A 24,349-nucleotide genomic window follows, 5' to 3' on the forward strand; every position below is an offset into this window, starting at 1 on the left:
ATATGAGTCTAAGAGGTCTTAGGAACTCCCTCCTAGGAGGTTTAAAGGCCACACATAAATGGTAGAGGGCATTGTCCTAGCAAGCAGGACAATGCCCTACAGACTGAACATATATATACAGCTGAATTATGAGTTCAATGTCAGTCTAATAGATCTTGGGAACTCCGTCCTTAAAGGTTTAAAGGCTGCTTAGGAATGGTAGAGGGCATTTTCCTAGCAAGAAGGACAATGCCCTAGAGACTGATCATATTCATGGAGCTAAATTATGAGCTTGTTATGAGTCTAATAGGTCTTGGGAACTCCCTCCTTTAAGGTTTAAAGGCTGCTGTCCTAGCAAGCAGGATAATGCCCAAGAGACTGACCATATATAAACATATGATCAGCGCCAAAGTCAACTCTCCACCTAAGCTAGGACCAGGGTGGGGCAGACAATGGCTTCTGATGACTAGTACGTAGACCTATAAGCTTCCCAAACCCCTGATCCTAAGATCATAACGATGGTGAGGTTGCAGCGACCAAAGGAACCAACGAGTTTTGGCGGGACTCGAACCCCAGTATTTAGTAAGTTAGTAACAAGCTATTCCATTTAAAAAAATAATGAAGAGAATGCTAATTGAATTTTATGTCATTCAATTTGTCATTGGATAGTGCCATAGCCTCTGTACCATGATCTTTCACTGTCTTGGGGTAGAGTTCTCTTCCTTGAGGGTACACTTGGGCACCCTATTCTATCTTGCTTGTTTCTCTTCCTCTTGTTTTTTTAAAGTTGTCATAGTTTATATGTGAAAGATTTGTTTTTATGTTGTTGTTCTTAAAATATATTATTTTAATTGTTAATTACTAGTAATTTCCCTATTTACTTTCCTCACTGGGCTATTTTCCTGTTGGAGCCCCAGGGCTTTTAGCAGTCTGCCTTTCCAGCTAGGGTTGTAGTATAGCAAGTGCTACTACTACTACTACTACTAATAATAATAATAATACTACTACTACTACTAATAATAATAATGATAATAATACTAAGTTCTTCTTATGTTGTGATCTTATCTTTAAATGTGTTTATTCGATTCATTTTCTTCTGTGATTTGATCATCGGCTTCACTGACCATGGTAGTTAATACCCCATATAAATCATTATATAATTAATCAATCAGTCAGTAATTATGAATGCCGTCGCTAAAAAATAAGATTTTAGTTGAAGGAAATCTGAGTAGCTGAATAATAGAAAATAAGATAATTAGAAATAATTCATATTTTGAAAATTACATTCAGAGATCAACTTATGTTTCCTGATAGTAAAAAAGGACTTTGGAATAAATTAACTGCTTTCTAAGTCAGTATAGGCACAAATGTATACAAAAATTAGAATAGGGAGACTAGAGAGAATAGGTATAACTAGGCCAGTGAGTGATCTTATCTGTATTCTCTCTCCTCTCTTGAATAAAGATTTTCTATACTATTTTCTCTCTCTCTCTCTCTCTCTCTCTCTCTCTCTCTCTCTGAAACTTTAGAATGATCTTTCCCCTATCTCTCTCTCTCTCTCTCTCTCTCTGAAACTTCAGAATGATAATTTCTCTCTCTCTCTCTCTCTCTCTCTCTCTGTCTCTCTCTCTCTCTCTCTCTCTCTCTCTCTCTCTCTCTCTCTCTCTAAAACTTTAGAATGATATTCTCTCTCTCTCTCTCTCTAAAACTTTAGAATGATGTTCTCTCTCTCTCTCTCTCTCTCTCTCTCTCTCTCTCTCTCTCTCTCTCTCTGAAACTTTAGAATGATATTTTCTCTCTCCCTCTCTCTCTGAAACTTTAGAATGATATTCTCTCTCTCTCTCTCTCTCTCTCTCTCTCTCTCTCTCTCTCTCTCTCTCTCTCTCTCTCTCTCTCTCTCTCTCTGAAACTTTAGAATGATATTTTCTCTCTCCCTCTCTCTCTGAAACTTTAGAATGATATCTCTCTCTCTCTCTCTCTCTCTCTCTCTCTCTCTCTCTCTCTCTCTCTCTCTCTCTCTCTCTCTCTCTCTCTCTCTCTACAGTGTATAGAAACACACGCACAGACGCAGAAAATAATGGACATTTATGTTCGTGAGTTTGTATGTAAGGATATAAGCACGTATAATCAACTTTTTGAAAAATACATAATATTTCAGATTTCACAATCACCGCTTTTTCTTGGTAACAATGAAAATGTATAACAGAACAAGGTTCTGTATTAAAATAAAAATAGGAGAGTTACGGCCAATTAATATTGAAGCGGGATCTAGTAGGCACCCTTGCAGAAGATCTTTCTTCCAAAGCTGATTTTAAAATGCGGATAAGGGTATCTTGTTGTCTTTAGGTCTGGTCCAAAGAGGGTCTTGTCCAATAAATCTACTGGTCTGAGGATAAGTTCGGTGTTTATTTCACCAATGACTAGTATTGTCTAAAATGCCTCTTCGTCCATTGAAGGTAAATAATGCCTGCAGCTGACGGTGAACTCATGCTCTTCGTTCAACCAGGGCGTCTTCTTTTTACTTTGAAAATCAACACACAGATGGCACACTGGGCGCCTTCCTTCAACAGAAAGCGATCACCGACAGACTCACCTTGTCGTTGTAACACAAGGGGCTCATGCTTCGGTAATTATTTACCTCCCCAAGACGTTGTAACTGTCTTGGAGTCAAGATAACTCTCTCTCTCTCTCTCTCTCTCTCTCTCTCTCTCTCTCTCTCTCTCTCTCTCTGGAACAGGAATTCTCTTGTCCCTACGTCCAAGATGACGTGTTATCTTAATGATTTTCATTTGAAGTCTCACGTACACCTTTGTTGGTGGGCTAATTCAAGATCTTTTTATTCCAGGACCAGTTTTTGTTCGTAGATGTTTTAAACACATCATAGTATTCTTATTGTCTTGTATAATATTATTTCAAGTATATATTATATTAAATAGGAGTAAAAGTAAGATTAAAAATTAATATTACAGGTGTGAGCTTGGGGAATCTTATCAAGAAAGGTAATTTAATTATAGGTATCATATAATAATAATAATAATAATAATAATAATAATAATAATAATAATAATAATAATAATAATAATATTTGTTAAAAAGGAAAAATTAAATCTTTAACAATAATTTTTAATACAATGATGAAGTTAGATTTATTTAGGTTTCTATAATTGTTATTATATACAAATATCCCCGTAAAAGAAGTTATTGACTTAATAATAATAACAATAATATTAATAATAATAATAATAATAATAATAATAATAATAATAATAATAATAATAATAATAATAATAATAATAATAATAACTGAAAGTTATAGAAAATAATAATAAGCAGAATTACCATACAATTTTCATTGTAAATTTCATCATGACATTTTTAATGGATAGAAACTTATTTTTCTCATGCATCTTGTCTTACATACATTAGTATTTAGTTCCCTACTGGCTATTAAACCATTATTATTATTATTATTATTATTATTATTATTATTATTATTATTATTATTATTATTATTACTATTATTATTATTATTATTATTATTATTATTAGTAGTAGTAGTAGTAGTAGTATGATAATAATAATAATAATAATAATAATATTATTATTATTATTATTATTATTATTATTATTATTATTATTATTATTTTCATCATTATTAGCTAACTATAACCCTAGATGGAAAGGCAGAATGCTATAAACCCAAGAACTCCAACAGGGAAAATAGCTTACTGAGGAAACGGAAATAAGGAAAGAAATAGAATAGTGTTCCTAAGTGTACCCTTGACAAGAGAACTCTCTAACCCCAAGACAGTGGAAGACCAGGGTACAGAGGCTATGGCACTACGAGATCTTGAGTGATTACGCACCTGAGTTTCCTTGGCTCTTGCAAAATGTATAAGAGAGAAGGGATTAATGTCACTTCAGCGTATAATATTATGCAGAAAAGACATGTAGTAGAACGACCGATATTGCCCACGAATCCCTTCCTAAATTTGGGGGCTTATGCAGCTAAATCTGTTGGCTGATGTTGATTTCATTTTTAATATGGAATGCATATTCATAATCTTACAATTTATAACATATATACATCATTGTATATCTATATGATTAGTATTTAAAATATACTATATTTACAATTACAATTTTTACTATTTATCTAGACATTTTTTAAATGGAAAAATATATCTAGTCATGAAAACTTTTTTAAAAGAAGTTTTAAATCCCTTTTTATATTGATTGAAAATGTTAACCCTCTCTTTGAGATAATCCCTAAACAAGTGAGTCAATTGATTAACATGACAGGCGATATGATAAGCTGAGGATCGAGATGCTTGTTTATCCAATGCATTTTTAAGATGAATAAAGTGAATAGTGCAGTTTAGCCATAGGAGTTCCTGACACACCTCGCTTTAAGAAAGTGCACCCTTTCACACCATCACTGAGCGGAGAGTTCCCGTGTGTATTATTATTATTATTATTATTATTATTATTATTATTATTACTTGCTAAGCTACAACCCTAGTTGGACAATAAGGATGCTATAAGACCAGGGGCTCCAACAGGGAAAATAGCCCAGTGAGGAAAGGAAACAAGGAAGATAAAATGTTCTATGAAGAGGAACAACATTGAAATAACTATCTCCTATTCAAACTATAAAAACTTTAACAAAACAAGAGGAAGAGAAATTAGATAGAATAGTGTGCCCGAGTGTAGCCACTCCGATCACTGATTCCATTCTGCAGTTATCTGCTTGGTTACTCGCTGCTCAGTGAGGGTGTGCCAGGGTGTACGTCCTCAGATTGTTGTAAAAGGAATTCCTCTGCCTAACTGTTCTTCTTCCTCTCAGATGACTTTCAACATCGGCTTAATAAAGGTGTCATACTACACTATTACAAAAAAACCGTAATTTTGATAAAAAATTCGCCGTAAAAATGACTGTTCTCAGCCGTATTTCAGTAAAATACAGGCGACCGTAATTTTTAACCCCTCTTTGTCATTATCTTTCACTGGTTGGTGATCGTAATATCACTTCGTTGCGTCAATATATCTGTTTTTAAAACGGCAAATGCCTGGCAACATTTATTCCGGGATTTCTACCGTATTTTTAAGGCGAATTTTTAACAGTGTATATAATGTGCGGAAACATTTGTGATAGTGGCCAATGGCTTTATATAATGTAGGATCAATACTCTATATGTATGGAAAACATAAATTCTATTACATTGCCTATGAAGTACCGTATAGGCAAATAAACTCCTTAGACATTATTATTATTATTATTATTATTATTATTATTAATATTATTATTATCATTATTACTATTATTATTATTATTATTATTATTATTATTATTATTATTATTATTATCAGCTAGGCTACAATCCTTTTGGAAAAGCAGGATGCTATAACCCCAAGGTGGTCTCCAATAAGGAAAAATAGCTATGGATAAAATAATAGAATTTTTGTATTATATTCTTATCATTTTTTGAAGCAGAAAATCTTGAAAATGAGGGGGAATGACATTCTGATATATAGTGAAAGGGTTGCATATAAACAGACAAGGTTAAGAAGCATTGCCCTATACTTTTTAAAGGTTTAAAGGCCGCTCATGAATGGCAGAGGCAAGGGACAGTACCAATGACCTAGCGCCCAAGCCTCCTCTCCACTCAGTTAGGACCAGGGAGGGCCAGGCAATGACTGCTGATGACTCAGCATGTAGATCTTTACACTCCCCGAGCCTCCCATCCTTAACTCACAAGGATGGTTAGGTTGCAGACACTACAAGAAACTATGGAGCTTGAGCGGGGAGAATTAATCGCTAATCTAGTTTGCAATGGCTGTTGATGACTCCAACAGGTAGACCTATAGGCTCCCACAAACCTGCTATCCTTAGCTCACAAGGATAGTGAGGTTGCAGCGACCAAATAAACTATCGAGTCTGAGCAGGGTTCGAACCCTAGGCTGGCGATCATTTCGTTAATTTTCTCTCCCTCAACCCTCACATTTCCTCATCTTTCTTTCCATTTTGTAAAACCCAGTCTTTGAAAAATTCAATAAACCAGTCTTGTGTTTTCAACCATCTCATTCGTAGTCGTTGTCTAAGTGTCGCCAAACCCAGTGTTATCGTGACTAGAATAAATTCAGTGCGTGATGATCTCCACGCGTATGCTTATCTATCTCATTATCCATATATCCTAATATGGATTTAAGAGGTTGGGTGCTTTGATAGGCCGATAACAGGAAGACTAATAGGTTCATGAACTACTTTAATTAAGAAGGGAATAGGAATGCCACATTATATATATATATATATATATATATATATATATATATATATATATATATATATATATATATATATATGCATAATATATATATATATATATATATACATATATATATATATATATATATATATATATATATATATATACATATATATATGTATGTATGTATGTATGTATATGTATGTACATATATATATATATATATATATATATATATATATATATATATATATATATATATATATATAAATAGATAAATATATATACTTGTATACATATATATATACATATATATATATATATATATATATATATATATATATATATATATATATATATATATATACATACATATGTATATATATATATATATATATATATATATATATATACATATGTATGTATATATATATATATATATATATATATATATATATATATATATATATATATATATATATATATATGTATATAGAAAATGTGTGTCATTCCTATTCCCTTCTTAATTAAAGTAGTTCATGAACCTATTGGTCTTCCTGTTATCGGCCTATCAAAACACCCAACCTCTTAAATCCATCTTAGGCCTATTGCCGATGAAGGGGTTATTACTAAATGGGATTTACTGACAATATGAGGAAATGACTCCTAATTTACTTTTGTTCTCTTTCTTCACTTATATTGTCTTTAAGAGAGGTGGATTAGGCCTATGCTTAAATCATCTGCGTTAAGGTAGGTCACTTTACTGCAACTAACGATGACTTGCGCTACCGAAAATAGCATCTTGCGTCCGCTTTCTAATCACCATGCAACTCAGAGAGAGAGAGAGAGAGAGAGAGAGAGAGAGAGAGAGAGAGAGAGAGAATAAAAAATGGTTTCCAGAGCGTAAGTGGTAATACTCATTAAGAATGAAAAGCCAAAATAATTTTACTATTTTTTCCATGAGAGAGAGAGAGAGAGAGAGAGAGAGAGAGAGAGAGAGAGAGAGAGAGAGAGAGAGAGAGAGATTATAAATATAGTTTCCAAACGTGTGTGGTAAATACTCATTAGGAGTGAAAAGCCAATACAATTTTACCCTTTTTCCATTATAGAGAGAGAGAGAGAGAGAGAGAGAGAGAGAGAGAGAGAGAGAGAGAGAGAGAGAGAGAGTTTACATTTAATATTCTCTTCATGTTCTTCTTACTCAAGGCAAAAATATACCAGACCTAACTTCAGACAAGTCATGAGTAAGAGCGCGCCAAGCCTCCTGGCTGAATGAATAAATACGGAGGTGAGTCTTTCTATAGATATGTATTCATAGCTGACTATGAATATCTACCTTTTTAGACATAGAGGAATTATGGTTTAGATTACAGCTGCTTATCAAGTCAGATTTCTCTGCTGCTCTATGTATGGGTCTAGCGAGAGTTCACAGTATATGGGTTTTTATTGCGTATGGTAATTGGCAGTATGAATAATTTACTTATAATCTGAATACCTCTGAACCATGTGTAATTATAAGTAGCGTAGCATATCTACCTGCTCTCTAATACTGTTTGGAATTCAAATCACTAGAGGGCTCTTGACTAGTTCCAATGGAAGTTAAAACAGAGAAAAAGTTTATATCCCTGTTCAACCACTGTGTTTACTGAATTGTCAAAAAGTCAGTCTGTATTTCAAATGAAAAGATATCACATCATAAACTAGGCCTAAGTATATCTTTAGGTCACTAAGTGATATAATCTGACCTAATACAATTGCCAGACACAGAAATTACTTTAACAAATAACTAATTTGTTATTTCTCAATTGCTTCTACATCGTATTACTTTATTATAATTTCCTATTGAATGAAGAAAACGGTATGCCAACCTAACATATTTTCAAAAGTAGTTTCTCATTTGCATGTTTATTTCCATTTGCTTCCAGTTATAGCATATCACTTTACAACAATTTTTCTATTTAATATACCAATGAAAAAAACGTTATACCACATTGCAACCAACGGGGTCCACCCGTCGTAAAACGAATCTAGGTAGGACCACGGTCTAGGAAATCTAGATACCTAGACCGTGGATAGGATGATAATGAAAATCAGTACACACGAGCCGACTACAACAGCATTCAGGAATCTCTCTTTCTGGTCACCAGCTAAACGCCGTCGTACATGGGATCCATCCAGCGATTCCATGTCCAGCATAACGAATGTTTGAGATCACCAGACTTCGTTTGTAATTCCGCTCAGTTGCTGTAATCTGAAGAGATTTCCGAGTGGATTGGAAGGTGACGGGGGCGGTTCCAATGATGTTTTTTTACTGCTCTATTTTTAGTTATGCATGAATATATGATCTATCTATCTATACATCTATCTATCTATCTATCTATTTATTTATCACCTTATTTTAGGATATAACCGACATAAAAAAAAGGGAAATTTTTCCTCTTAGTATCTCGATGTATTTTTTTTACTAACCTATTTTTGGTTATACATTAAGATATGATCTGTCTATCTAAATATATCTATCTATCTATCTATCTATCTATCTATTGCACAATTTTAGGAGGTAGCCGATATCCAAAAAGAAAGACATTTTTTTTTTCTTTTTAGTTTCTCGATGTTTTTTACTAACCTATTTTTGGTTGTACATTAAAATATAATCTATCTATCTAACTATCTATCTATATATTTATCCATCTATCTATCTATCTATCTATCTACTTGCACCCTTTTTCGGAGATAGCTGATATACAAAAAGAATTTTTTATTTCAGTTCCTTGTTGATTTTTACCAACTCATTTCTGATTATACATCAAAATATGATCTATCTATCTATCTATCTATCTATCTATTTCCCCCAATTTTGGGAGGTAGCCGATATCCAAAGAGAAATAAAAGGGGATTTATCCTCCTAGTTCCTCCTTCCTGGCAAGGGGCTCAGCCGAGTTAGGGTCGTACTGCTAGGGTGCCATAAGAGTAAAAAGCATTTTTTTTTTCTTTTCTTATTGTTAAGCTTTGGAACTCTCTTATCTAACCCCAGCATTCTTCTTCCATTTTCATTTTCCTAGTTTGAGTCGGGCCTGGGCAAGTAAAAGGCATCAGATTACACGTCCTCTTGATCATTGATCTTTTTTACCCTGTAATTTTTTGCTTTTCATTTATTTCTATAAAATTGGGACTATGAGTTTTTTTTTATAGAAAAGGCGTCTGGTATTGATTCCATTTTGGTAATATTTGTCTCCAGTCAGAGAATCGTCAACTTTGATGGGATATAATTGACCCTTTTTTTAAGACTGTCCTCATGTTTACAAAATCATAAAAACTCTATCATCATCATCATCATCATCTCCTACGCCCATTGACGTAAAGGGCCTCGGTTAGAATTCGCCAGTTGTCTCTATCTTGAGCTTTTAAATCAATACTTCTCTATTCATTATCATCTACTTCACGCTTCATAGCCCTCAGCAATGTACGCCTGGGTCTTCCAATTCTTCTAGTGCCTCGTGGAGCCCATTTAAACGTTTGCTGATCTAATCTCTCTTGTTTAGAGCTAAGACCACATGTCCAAACCATCTTCATCTACTCCTCATCATGATCTTATCCACATATGACACTCGAGTAATCTCTCTTATAATTTCATTTCTAATCCTGTCCTGCCATTTAACACCCAATAACTCAATAAATTTCAAATTTTTAAAACCATTTCCTCATATTCACTAGTCATATAAATTCTAAAATTTTCCTTTAATAAAATATATCTTATGTTCACTAAATCTTAAAAACTCAACTTTTCCCATATGTCTTAAAAACTGAACTTTTTCCCCATATTAAAAATTGTCTTCATGTACCATAAATCATAAACACTTAGTAATTTACTTTTTTTAAAACTCTCTTTAAGCTCCCTAAATTATAAAAATTCAATAATAGCTTGTTTTTTTATATCCTCATAATCAGTAAATCATAAAAAACTCGATTACATGAAAAAAAAATTGCTGTAATGTCACAGGAGTTCATTGTTGTCCTGTATATTTGCATATATTCACAATTTAACAACACTATCAACATAAACTATATCAAATACATTTCATCTGACCAAGATAATTATGGAATGCATATCAAACATTACATCAAGAATTTTTTGAATCTCAAAATCTCTACAAGAATAATATTCCCCTTTAAGACTGAGTAAATATTATTTTCTTATTATTTTGATTACCAACCGGAATTTTTTTTTTCTCTTTTTTTTTTTTATAGAAAATTAAAGGACACCATTGGGATATGTTAATAGGATTTCGTAGGCCTTACCCAAGGTACAGTTTCTTGAAATAAGATCTAAAAAACAAATCAAGTTAAAGTTTAAGGTGTTGGACAGCTAAATAGGACAATACGAAAGTGAGTAGACGAAAAATGGGTGAATTCTTCTTTTAGAAATTAAAAGGACATCATTGGGATATATTAATATAATTTCGAGGCCTTATCCAAGGTACAGTTTCTTGAAATAGGAGGTAAAGAACGAAACAATCTAAAGTTTAAGGAGTTGATGAGCTGGAAAGGACAATACAAAAATGAATGCATGAAAAGAAATAGGAAGAAAGATTGGTATGTTTCTCCAACATGGTTAACCAGACATTCTTGTCCAAAGCATTATATAGATGTTCGTCAAAGGTAATCTAAATAATATATATTTTGCCAAGCTTTCTTATGAAAAATGAAAATGTTTAATTTTATTAATTTTCTATTTAAATTTGTATTGCAATACGATATTCTCATGATATGTTTTGCATTGGTTTGATATTTAAATAAACTTTCAGAATTATATTAATACACTTGTTGTTTATTGATAAAGGCTTGAAGAAAAACAAGGAATGCTCGAAGGGTAGAGTTTAGTCGTTAAAGAAGCATAAAGCCTTTTTGCCTCTGAAATGTAAAACAAAAAGTTTATAAAAACTATAAAAAAGACAAAAACAAAACGTATATTCGTGATGCTATGTTATGTATGCTTGTATACCTCTGTGAATCTATGCTTTTGCGTGCTTCTTAATGCATTGTCTTATTGTCTGAAATATAAGAAAGTTTATAAAAATGAGAAAAAAGGCAACAATCAAAATTATATATGTGTGATTCCATGTTATTTATGCTTGTATCCTTACGTGCTTCTTAAAGCAACTGTCTTCGTGGAACATTCACACCGTCGAAATACTATGCTAAAGTGCTATTCCCAATTTTTATGTGTATTTTACATTTGCGTTTGGGACTCAGCCCATCACTTCTTTTGACTAAGCATTTAGAGCTAAGGCCTGCTATATCTTACTGTTGTGATGGGCTATTGGAAACGTTCCTGCCTAGCGATCTGTTGGACGGGGATTTGAACCTTGCTAAAGCTTGTTGGTTTCTAGTAGTATCTGTTTTCTCACCATCATTGTGAACTATAGTCAATCTTTTTTAGTGAGGCAGATTTGCACCGACTCGCAGCGGTGCCCTTTTAGCTCGGAAAAGTTTCCTGATCGCTGATTGGTTAGAATTATCTTGTCCAACCAATCAGCGATCAGGAAACTGTTCCGAGCTAAAATGACACCCCTGCGAGTCGATGCAAATCTGCCTCACTAAAAAAATCGACTATAGGTATACATTGATTGGCTGGTCTATAAGTTCACCTGCTGAGTCATCAGCACCATTGTCTGGCTCTCCCTGTTCCTAACTTGATGGGTAAGCGGTTTCGGCGCTGATCATGTGTATATATGGTCAGTCACTAGGACATTGTCACTGTTCCTTGCCTCTGCCATTCATGACCGATCTTTAAGATACTTAAACCTGAAAGGAGTTAATAATTGCTACAGCTGCTTGCTACTTCTGAAATGAGTTGATATCCAATATCCTATCCAAAGGGAGCCACTGGTCACATTCTGTCGAGGTGGCACGTGTGGTTCTGGCTAATACTAGGCAGTATATGAACTTTTCATTCAATGTACATCAAAACTTGGGAACTTTTTTAGCTCCTCTAAAAATTTAAAAGATTCCACCATCCAAAAGTGCCTCAATAACATTTGATTTTCTCAATAGTTTTTATTTAATCATTCAAGTTGTTTTAGTGGTCTTCGTTCTTTCCTTAGTTTTTAGAGGTTTATTATACTTTACTATGCTTTTTATTTTTCAAATACAGGCATTTTATTCTTGACAGTTTTTGTTTATGAGGTTAATGGACTTTCTGTTACACCCATTTCAACGCAAGCTCTTCTTGTACAACAACTTCAATGATAATAATAATAATAATAATAATAATAATAATAATAATAATATCAATAATAATAATAATAATAATGATAATAATAATAAGAATAATGATGATAATAATAATGATAATAATAATAATAACAAATAAAAAAATAATAATAATAATAATATTAATAATAATAATAATAATAATAATAATAATAATAATAATGATAATAATAATAATAATAAATTGATTAATATTTCAATATCATGGATATAATCAGCTTTTCCTTCTTCCGATAATGAAAACAATATATCCTCTGAGATAATACTATTTTCTAGTAATATTTTGTAGTAATATTTTATAGTAATATTTTATAGTAATATAGCCTCATTGATGCAGGTTCTCTCCAGTGACTAACATCTTTTAATATCCTGTTAGATCCTAAGATGTCTGTTTGATGTCTGTTACTTGGCAACGAAACAAGATAGCAGGTATATTGTAATAGAAGTTGCTGTACAAATGGCGGTAAAACAGAGACAAATGGTATTTATATAGTGTTAATTTAATTGTTTTTTTATGGAGCATTCCCACAGGTTTAATATCATCTCCACTCCTCCTACGCCTATTGACGCAAAGGGCTTCGGTTAGATTTCGCCAGTCGTCTCTATCTTGAGCTTTTAAATCCATACTTCTCCATTCATCATCCTATAATTTACGCTTCATAGTCCTCACTCATGTAGACCAGGGTCTTCCAACTCTTTTAGAGCCTTGTGGAGCCCATTTAAACAGTTGGTGAACTAATCTCTCTTGGGGAGTGCAAAGAGCATGCCCAAACCATCCCCATCTACCTCTCACCATGTTCTCCTCCACATATAGCACTCAAGTAATCTCTTAGTCTCATTTCTAATCCTGTCCTGCCATTTAGCTACCAATATTTTTCTGAAGGCTTTGTTCTCAAATCTACATAGTAGGAAAATTACCACTATAGTACAATTACTATTACTGCACGGGTAGAGAAGTAATTCATTCAAATATACTAAGATATATCAACGTCTATGTAAGCTTTCTTATTAATTTCTAACTCGGCCTTACTATCGATTTTAGAATGCAAGTAACGCCTTTTATAAGGTGTTAATTTCATTCAAAGATTTCTCTTTCTTCCCTTTGTATCCTGTCTCAAGAATGGGATAGTCAACCTATTCTATTTTGACGTCAGCATCACACAGAATATTATTCATGTTGAAGATTCTTTCATTTTCTTTCATTTTTCATCCTCGTCGTTCTAGTGAATAACACTTTAGCAAAATTATTTCATTCAGTTCAATGCATTAGAAATAGCTAAAGCCTCTGATCTTTATTATCATTTATCAGTGAACTTACCTTTGCCTCTGTAGACGAATCCATCCTAAAGAAGTCTTGCCAGTCTGCATTTTAATCATCGATGCCCTTTTTAAGTCTTCCCAGATTTCTAAATGTTACGGATTTTCAAGAAGATTTCATTTTTAGAAATGATTCTTGGCAAATGGAAACCTGTACATTTGTAATGCTCACGTGTCATTATTGGGTTAATAAAGGTGTTTATCTTTATGTTAAGAATTATAATAAATTTTCATCTTTCTAGCTCGATTTGAAATCCGAACTTTCAATTGACATTTCGATATAATAATGAATTTCCAAGTATCATTTCACAAAATTCTCTATTTTGGAATTCCATTTTGAATTAAGCCATATCAAAGCAATAATAAATTTCCAAAAAAAAAACATAATATATCGATCACACCCAACTGCTCTAATATCACCAATGACATTCGCTCAGAACTTTCTTTTGTGCTGACATCATTCGACTATTAGTACCCCAATGAAGTAAAGGGGGCGGGGACAATTTTTATCGTCACCCCCCCCCCGTAACCACCCCCCTCCCCCCTCTAATCTACCCCCACGAGATGCAAGGAGACAAAAGACGCTCGCCTATAAGAGGTTAGCCATTACCCATACGCACCCATAGTTGAGCACAAAACGCGAGTGGTAGGAACCCCTGGGGATCACGCTGTTATAAAGGACGTCAGTACATTACAGTGCAGATCCTATTTACGTATCCTGTTTACGAGTGGAAAGGTAAGTTGGTGGTCTCGCAGTCAGGGAACCGTCTGCTTTTTATCTTTGCTAATTTTGATTTTTTTTTATCACTCAATGTCTGAAGTATTGGAAAGATAAGGTAAACAAACGGTTCGTCTGCTTTTATCTTTGGTAATATTTTTTTTTTTTTATTTGCCAAAAACAGAAATATTTGCTCCTGGAGTTTCATTCAAATTAAAATAATGTTTTTTAAAAAAGCTGTCTTTATCTATTTGTATTATCTATTTGTTATTTCATGCTAACATGAACGAATGTCAGTTAATTTCTTTCGTCTGAGTTTATTTTCTATTTTTTTTATCACTCCATGTCAAAAAATATTTTATTCTTGAATATCATTCAAATTATGATAAACAAATTTAAACAGTTGTTTTGTTTTGAATAGGTATAATTACGTGAATTTTTTTTTTTTTTATTTATTAAATGTTACTTTTACTACTCTTATTATTTCCTTCTTATCTAGTATCTAGAATATTTTTTTTAGAAATTACTTATATCCATTATAAAAGCTTAATTTCGTATAGTTAATTTACTAAATTTTCAAGAAATAATAATAAGATTTTTTAAAAATGCCTATATCTATATAAAAACTGCGTTTTGTATAGCTAACTAAAGAGATTTCGAAAGAAACTTCAAATTCAATTTTCTTCTAGAGCAAAATTTATACAGAACATATGAAATTGGAATAATCTACTGAATAAAAAAAAAACATTAACCTTGAATTACTAAATCAACTTTACAAAAATTCAAATTAGTACAGATAATTTAGGAGTATTTTGCACATAATATGCTAAAAATTAAAATAAGAATTTAATATACTTGAAAATAATTTTTACGAATTTCAAACGCTGTTGATTTAGACCATAAAACGAAAATAAAAAAAGAAAACAAAAACATCAAAGAAATGTTTCTGACTCCTACTTCTTAATTTTTTACGAACGTCTCAAATGATGTTGATTAAGGCCTTGAAATAAGATACTAGAAAACAATCAACAAAAACATCAAGGAAACCTCTTTATCTCCAACTTCTTAATTTTTTACGAACGTCTCAAATGATGTTGATTAAGGTCTTAAAATAAGATACTAGAAAACAATCAACAAAAACATCAACAAAACATCTTGATCTCCAACTTCTTAATCTTGACGAACGTCTCAAATGATGTTGATTAAGGCCTTGAAATAAGAATATCGAAAACAATCAACAAAAACATCAACGAAACATCTTTCTCTCTAACTTCTTAATTTTTACGAACGTCTCAAATGATGTTGATTAATGCCCTAAGATAAGAATATCGAAAACAATCAACAAAAACATCAATGAAACATCTTGATTTCCAACTTCTTAATTTTTACGAACGTCTCAATTGATGTTGATTAAGGTCTTAAAATAAGATAATAGAAAACAATCAACAAAAACATCAACGAAACATCTTTATCTCCAACTTCTTGATTTTTACGAACGTCTCAAATGATGTTGAGTAAGGCCTTGAAATATGAATAACGAAAACAATCAACAAAAACATCAACGAAACATCTTTATCTCCAACTTCTTAATTTTTAGGAACGTCTCAAATGATGTTGATCAAGGCCTTGAATTAAGAATATCGAAAACAATCAACAAAAACATCAACGAAACTTCTTTAACTACAACTTCTTAATTTTTACGAACGTCTCAAATGATTTTGATTAAGGCCTTGAAATAAGAATATCGAAAACAATCAACAAAAAAAATCAACGAAACATCTTTATCTCTAACATCTTAATTTTCACGAACGTCTCAAATGATGTTGATTAAGGCCTTAAAATAAGAATATCGAAGACAATCAACAAAAACTTCAAAGAAATATCTTTATCTCCAACTTCTTAATTTTTACGAACGTCTGAATTGATGTTGATTAAGGCCTTAAAATAAGAATATCGAAAACAATCAACAAAAACTACTTCTTCTTTCCAGATTGCATCATGAGGATCCGCTCAGGGTTAGTTCTCCTCGGGTGCCTCGGAGGGGCGCTGGCGGTCAATCCCGCCTCGGGGCCCGGAGCTGAGGATCCTTCGAAAGTCCTCATGAAGAGGGACGATCAACATCACGCGGTAAGGAAAGCTCTAATTCCTGTTGAACTGTTTATAAGTTTCATAGATTTTTTTTTTTTTTTTTTTTTTTTTTTTTTTGAGGAAGACTGAAGACTACTCAAGATTATTTCAACTCATAAGGATATGTTTTGAGGCCTTGTCCGACTAGAAATATGTATCATTAAAGATTTTTTTTTTCAGTGGATAAATATTTCCAAGACTAAAATCGATATTAAATCTCTTTTTTTAGTTATTATTTACATCTATTAAAGTCACGTGTAATGTGTGTGTGCATGTGTTTGTGTGTGTTGTTTGAATGTCTGTATAAAGTTAACTTATGACTTAAGTGGATTACGCACACACAAACTCAAACACATATTAATCAATAGATATATAGTATATATATAGTATATATATATATATATATATATATATATATATATATATATATATATATATGTATATATATATATATGTATATATTTATTTATATATACATACTGTATATATATATATATATATATATATATATATATATATATATATATATATATATATATATATATATAAATATATATAATGTACAGACACATACACACACACACACACATATATATATATATATATATATATATGTATATATATATATATATATATATATATATATATATATATATATATATATATATATATATATATATATATATATGTATACTGTATTTATATACATATACATAGTTTTTTTTTTACTATCTATCTAGGTATCTTCCTCTATATATATAAACTGTGAGGTTATACATTATCTATCCTTTTCCCAGCACCCACCCACAGCACACGCTCCTGTTCTTGACAGCTACGCGACAACAGGAACTGGTGGCGGTCAATATTACTACTACCATCCAGTAGAGGAAGCGCCCCCACCAGAACCAGCAGAACCAGCAGACAGTAATAAGAAGGACTACTGTCCTATTGACACGGTAAATATCTTAAATTGATTTATCACTTTTACATAATATTTATCTATTCTAAAGGCTTAATCACTTATAGTCCATTTCTTTTAGCGATGCATATTTGCACCGACTAGCAGCGGTGCCCTTTTAGCTCGGAAATGTTTCCGGATCGCTGATTGGTTGGACGAGATAATTCCAACCAATCAGCGATCACGAAACTTTTCCGAGCTAAAAGGGCACCGCTGCGAGTCTGTGCAAATATGCATCGCTAAAAGAAATGGACTATAGTTGTTATAATTATTTTTAGGTCGAGATGGCGGGTTATTCCCGTAGAGTTTCATCACAACATGCCATGGATTTGAGTGGGTTGAAACTTAATTTTAATTGAATTGGGTTTTTATATTTAATTGTTTATTTAAAGTCATAATCACTCGTTTGTTGTTAGAATTCAATTTATAGATGGCAGGCTATCTCCGTAGAGTTTTATCACAACATTATTTGAATTTGAAAGGGTTGGAAATGTGAACTTTATACCTAATATTTATTTGAAGTCTCACGTAATAATAGTAAGAATTCAAGGTCTTTATAGAGATATTTTCCCGTAGATTTTACCAAAACTTTATTTCAAATATAAAGCCTAAAAAATATGTGGATAAGAAAACAATATAATTTAGCGCGAAAGATACTTTTCTAGTTGTGATAGATATTGCATAGTAATACTGGTTTAATAAATATTAGCAGATATGTGCAGATTTCTTGTAAATGATATACTAGGGTGAAAGTGTGTTAGTAAGCACACCCTGGAATTTGCATAACCTTTAATAATAATAATAATAAAAAAAAACTTTGGCATCTGAGAAAACCCATGAAGAAGTAATAATATTTTGCAATGAGCAGAAAAAATAATCACCATTTTTCCCTATTTGTATTATTCGAAAACGTAAGATAAATTATACATTATTTATTGTACATCATATTTTTTCCATGAACAAAAAATTAGCGCAAAAAACTTACCGCCGTTTTTCACCATTTTTATCATTTGAAAACGTAAACTAAAAGTATACATTATTTATTTTCCATCATATTTTTGCATTGAGCAAAAATATTATTGCAAAAATTATTACCGCCATTTTTCCTACTCGTATCATTAAAAAATATAAGATAAAAGTATGCATCATTTAGTTTTCATCATATTTTTGCAATGAGCAAAAAATTATCGCAAAAAATTACCGCCATTTTTTCCTATTTGCGTCATTTGACAAGATATGATAAAAGCATCCATCATTTAGTTTTAATCATATTTTCGCAATGAGAAAAATATAATCGTAAAGAAAAATTACCGCCATTCTTCCCTATTTGTATCATTTGAAAAGTTAAAATCGAAGTATTCATTATTTAGTTTCCATCATATTTTTACAGTGAGCCAAAAAAAAAAATTATTGCAAAAAATTCCGTCATTTGTATATGTTTATATCTTTTAATGTCTGTATATTCTATATTTTATATCTTATATTTTATCTTTATATTTTATATCTTATATTTTATATTTCATATTTCATATTTTATAATTTTTATTTTATATTTTATATTCTATATTTCATATTTTATATTTTGTATTTTATATTTCATATTTTATATTTGTTATCTTAGATTTCTATATTCTATATTTTATATTCTATATTTTATATTTCATATTTTATATTCCTATATTCTATATTTCATATTCTATATTTTGTATTTTATATTTTATATTTCATATTTAATATTTCATATTCTATATATCTATATTTCTATATCACTATATTTTATATTTTATATTTTATATATCTATATTTCTATATTTCTATATTTTATATTTTATATTTCATATTTTATATTTTATATTTTATATTTCATATTTTATATTTCATATTTTATAATCTATATTTTACATTTTATATTTTATATTTTACATCTTATATTAGTTTATATTTCTCTCTTGTTTCCCTACAGGTTCTGGCTCCCGTCATAGTCATCACGGTCTTCGCAGGGGTCCTCGCAGCGAACGCCCTTGGCATGGTCCCTCGGGTAGCGTTCGGGCTGCCAGGAGACACAATCAACGCCATCAACGCCTTGAAACCTGACCCCTTGGGGGTCAAACCTAACATCATCGGAGACAATGCCTGGATTCCAGCCGTCGCAACTGGAAGGAGGGCGAGGTCTGAGGATGGCGAAGGGGAAGGTTTCATGGGCAATCTCACCCAAGTGGCATTTGATCAGGTGAGTTACTCTGGCAAAAAAAAAAAAAAAAAAAAAAAAAAAAAAAAAAAAAAAAAAAAAATCTTAACTTTAGATAACATCCAAGTAACACTTGATCATATAGGTAACTTCAAAAAAAAAAAAAAAAAAACAAGTATTTATTATTTTTCTTAACTTTAGATAACATCCAAGTAACGCTTGATCAGGTAGGTAACTGCAAAAAAACAAGTATTTATTATTTTTCTTAACTTTAGATAACATCCAAGTAACGCCTGATCAGGTAGGTAACTCTGCAAAAAACAAGTATTTATTATTTTTCTTATCTTTAGATAACATCCAAGTAACACTTGATCAGGTAGGTAACTCTGCAAAAAAAAAAAAAGTATTTATTATTTTTCTTATCCTTAGATGTCATCCAAGTAACACTTGATGGGGTAAGTTTGCAAAAAAAAGGTGTCTATTATTTTTCTTATTCTTAAATGTCATTCAGAGAGCATTTGATCAGGTGAGTTAATTTGCAAAAAATAGGTGTCTATCATATTCCTTATCCTGAAATGTTATCCAAATAGCACTTGATCAGGTAGATAACTCTGCAAATAAGAAAAAAATCTTATTACATTTTAACTTTATTCCTTTTTTTCAGATGACAATAGAAAACAAGAAATATTCTCATTACATTTTAATATTAAGTCTTATTTTCTAAGAACAAATATCAATGGAATGTGAAACTAAATAACTTTTTCTAACCCAGGGCAAAAGAAGAAAATAAAGATTCTCTTACATTGTAATAATGATTTTCTTTTTTTTTTTTTAGGTGACATCTTTTGTTATGGATGCCATCGAAACAGACGACTGCTCATCGAGGCTCATTTGTGAGAGCGGGAGATATGCCGATGGACGTAAAGGCTTCTTGAGGTGAGAGAGAGAGAGAGAGAGAGAGAGAGAGAGAGAGAGAGAGAGAGAGAGAGAGAGAGAGAGAAGGAGAATGGTTAAGAATGTTAAATGATATGTATGCTGCTATAAAGTATATATATATATATATATATATATATATATATATATATATATATAATTATATATATGTATATGTATATATTTATATATAAATATATATATACATATATATATATATATATATATATATATATATATATATATATATATTTCTTTTTGGTCACGCTCAGCTGTCCCCGTCCCTCGGGTATGGGGAGAGGTAGTAGTCAAACCCTGATAATATTTGTGGCGTGTGCTTATGTATGCATACCCATCTAAATACTTAGCCGTCAGTTTTGACGGGTCGCGTACGCTAGTATCTAAACAATTGTCTTTCTCTCCCCATAATCAGCATCCTGCATTTCCTAACGCCGGCCATATACAGAAACAAGCTGAAGATATTCAAGGACTCCGCTCTCAAGAAATCCGACTGCAAGGAGTTCCAGTGTGGCTACGCAGACTACAACACAATCTAAGGAGATGAAAACCCATGATTGGCTTCGAGACCGCTTAAGATGGTAGGAGACGGTTTTCCACAAAATGGCTGATTTTACTTCTTCTCTTTTCTGTAAAACCTGACTATTCTGACCATTGTGCTTTCGGAGACTACAAAGGCATACGTTATGATAACTCGTTTTTTATTGTATATTGTCACTAAATTGTCAAGGTTTTAGGTAAAAGTACTGTTAATTGCTTATTAATCTTAAATTCATCGTTATACATTTAGCTTTGATAGTTAAGTATGCATCATAAAGAAACCTTAATACACATTTCACATGAAAATTCTTGCTATTTGAATGTTTTTCTTAAACATTTATTTTAGAAAACTTAATAATCATTATCCCTTGAATATATTTTTACCTAAAATTTTGCTTCGCGTGGTAATATCTTAATTGTAAATATTGTTCTCTCTAGTTGTAAAGAAAATATTGTTATTTTTTATATTTATTAATATTTATTTTCACCACGCGTGAGAAGATTATCATCACACACCATGAAGAGACTTTTGAGACTCAGAGACTCCCATAATACATTTTGGGGATGGCAGACCATACTCAGGACTCTCCCATAACCTTGTTTGTATATGATCATCACAGAGTAGGATCAATTGCAAATTTACATTGTTCTTACAGATAGAAATTTGTAAATTCTTACCCATAAGATTTGTTTTAATGCTAACATCGTCATGCAGAATCAATTGCAAATTCTCACTATTCTTGCAGATAAAAATTTGCAAATTCTTACCTATAATCTTGTTTGTATATGATCATCACAGTGTAGGATCAATTACAAATTTACATAATTCTTGCAGATAAAAATTTGCAAATTCTTACCCATAACCTTTGTTTTAATACGAGCATCGTCATGCAGAATCAATTGCAAATTCTCACTATTCTTACAGATAAAATTTGCAAATTCTTACCAATAACCTTTGTTTTAATAAGAACATCGTCATGCAGAATCAATTGCAAATTCTCATTATTCTTGCAGATAAAAATTTGCAAATTCTCACCCATAACCTTTGTTTTAATACGAGCATCGTCATGCAGATTCAATTGCAAATTCAACTTATTCTTACAGATAGAAATTTGTAAATTCTCACCCATAACCTTTGTTTTAATACGAGCATCGTCATGCAGATTCAATTGCAAATTCAACTTATTCTTACAGATTGAAATGTGCAAATTCTTACCCATAACCTTTGTTTTAATGCGAACATCGTCATGCAGAATCAATAGCAAATTCAACTTATTCCTACAGATTGAAATGTGAAAATTTAATTATGCAAGTATATTGAGCGTGTTGCAAAATAATTTATATTCTAGAATCATTGCTGTTCTCATACCTTGCATGAATACAAATTTATTCAGTAATAAACAACCGCTTTCTAAAGCAAAATAGAAATATAGAAACTCATTGGGATATTAAGTTTCTTATATAACACCTTCACGATAGCATTTCATCTCTGTTTATCTTCATCATTGGACATCGTTTTTCTAATCTACATGTTTTGATCTCATACGGACAAGCAACTGGATATTTCAAAATGCACCAAAAAAAAAAAAAAAAAAAAAAAAAAAAAAAAAAAAAAAAATGGACATATGTTTACCTTTTCTATGATATTTTCAGAAATTGCCTAATCATATTTTGTTATGTTCTAATGTCAAATTTTGATGGCTGAAAACCCTTACTATTATTGTTTATCAGTGTACGTGTAAATTTTGTTACACACGTACACACACTCATATATATATATATATATATATATATATATATATATATATATATATATATATATATATATATATATATATATATATATAAATATATATGTGTGTGTGTGTGTGTGTGTGTGTATGTATGTATGTGTGTTTGAGGGAGTATGTATAAGAGTATGTTATAACTGTTTGTGAAACTGGTTTAATACTTGTGTTGCTTGTCTGAAATTTTTCTTTCTCTGTTGGTATGTTCACTTCCTTCTTTTTCTTTCAAATTCCCATCACAACTAGTTTCTTAATAACTGTTTTTTGTTATGTATATATATATATATATATATATATATATATATATATATATATATATATATATATATATGTATATATATATATATATGTATATATATATATATACATATATATACATTTATATATATATATATATATATATATATATATATATATATATATATATATATATATATATATATATATATATATATATATATATATATATATACAAATATATATACATTCATACAAGTGTTTATAGATTATAAGGACACATAAATTCCATTTATAATACAACATGAACCCACAATGTACCTTACGACCATCTGCAATATTTATCAGTTTTGTCAACCACCAGACATCCATCATCGCATCAAGGAATGGGATTAAATGACAAACATTTGACGTGTGACAATTGAACTATGACATGTGACATATACCCATGCATTGTTATTTCCATTTATATAGTTTATTGTTTTTTTTTCTAATTGTTCTTGTTTTTCTATCATCGTGAAATAAACATAATAAAGAATATCTAATGACATACCTTTATCACTCTCCCTTCTCTTATGTACCTCATTGTTTGTATGTTTAATTCATGTTGACAAAGTACCATCTCATTTTGTATGGATGTTCGTCGTATGTTGAGTGGCATTCTCGAGCTTATATGATGTGGACAAATATTCATAGACAAATATGAATGTGTATCATTAATATAAGACAAAGTTGAACACCTTAGTCGTGTAACAGTTGATTTGGTCAGAATTTGTTGATCAGAATTGTTGACGATTTATGTACTGAAGAATGGTGCTGTCTTGAGAGACGAAATTATAATTTACTGATAGGCCGCGATTTCTCACTACAAAAGGAGTTACTTCTCTTAATGGGTACTATGAACTAGAAAGACAGAGACAGCGACAGGGAGAAGAGGCTTTGAAAATAATTTATAAGAAAGTCTCCTTATACCTAAATGAGGATTTGTTTATTATAAAAAAAAAAAAA

General features: G+C 31.2%; 1 protein-coding gene across 1 annotated transcript; it reads left to right on the forward strand.

Annotated features, from left to right (window-relative positions):
- The first annotated feature begins 14,420 nt into the window (after window positions 1-14,420).
- LOC137629114 (uncharacterized) lies at window positions 14,421-21,979 on the forward strand. Its single transcript, XM_068360386.1, has 6 exons — window positions 14,421-14,571; window positions 16,544-16,680; window positions 17,478-17,636; window positions 19,602-19,868; window positions 20,662-20,762; window positions 21,193-21,979. The coding sequence occupies exons 2-6, from the start codon at window positions 16,552-16,554 to the stop codon at window positions 21,314-21,316; spliced, it is 780 nt and encodes a 259-aa protein (XP_068216487.1). The 5' UTR covers window positions 14,421-14,571; window positions 16,544-16,551; the 3' UTR covers window positions 21,317-21,979.
- Window positions 21,980-24,349: the final 2,370 nt, after the last annotated feature.

The sequence above is a fragment of the Palaemon carinicauda genome, chromosome 37, assembly GCF_036898095.1.
Source record: "Palaemon carinicauda isolate YSFRI2023 chromosome 37, ASM3689809v2, whole genome shotgun sequence".
NCBI lineage: Eukaryota > Metazoa > Arthropoda > Malacostraca > Decapoda > Palaemonidae > Palaemon > Palaemon carinicauda.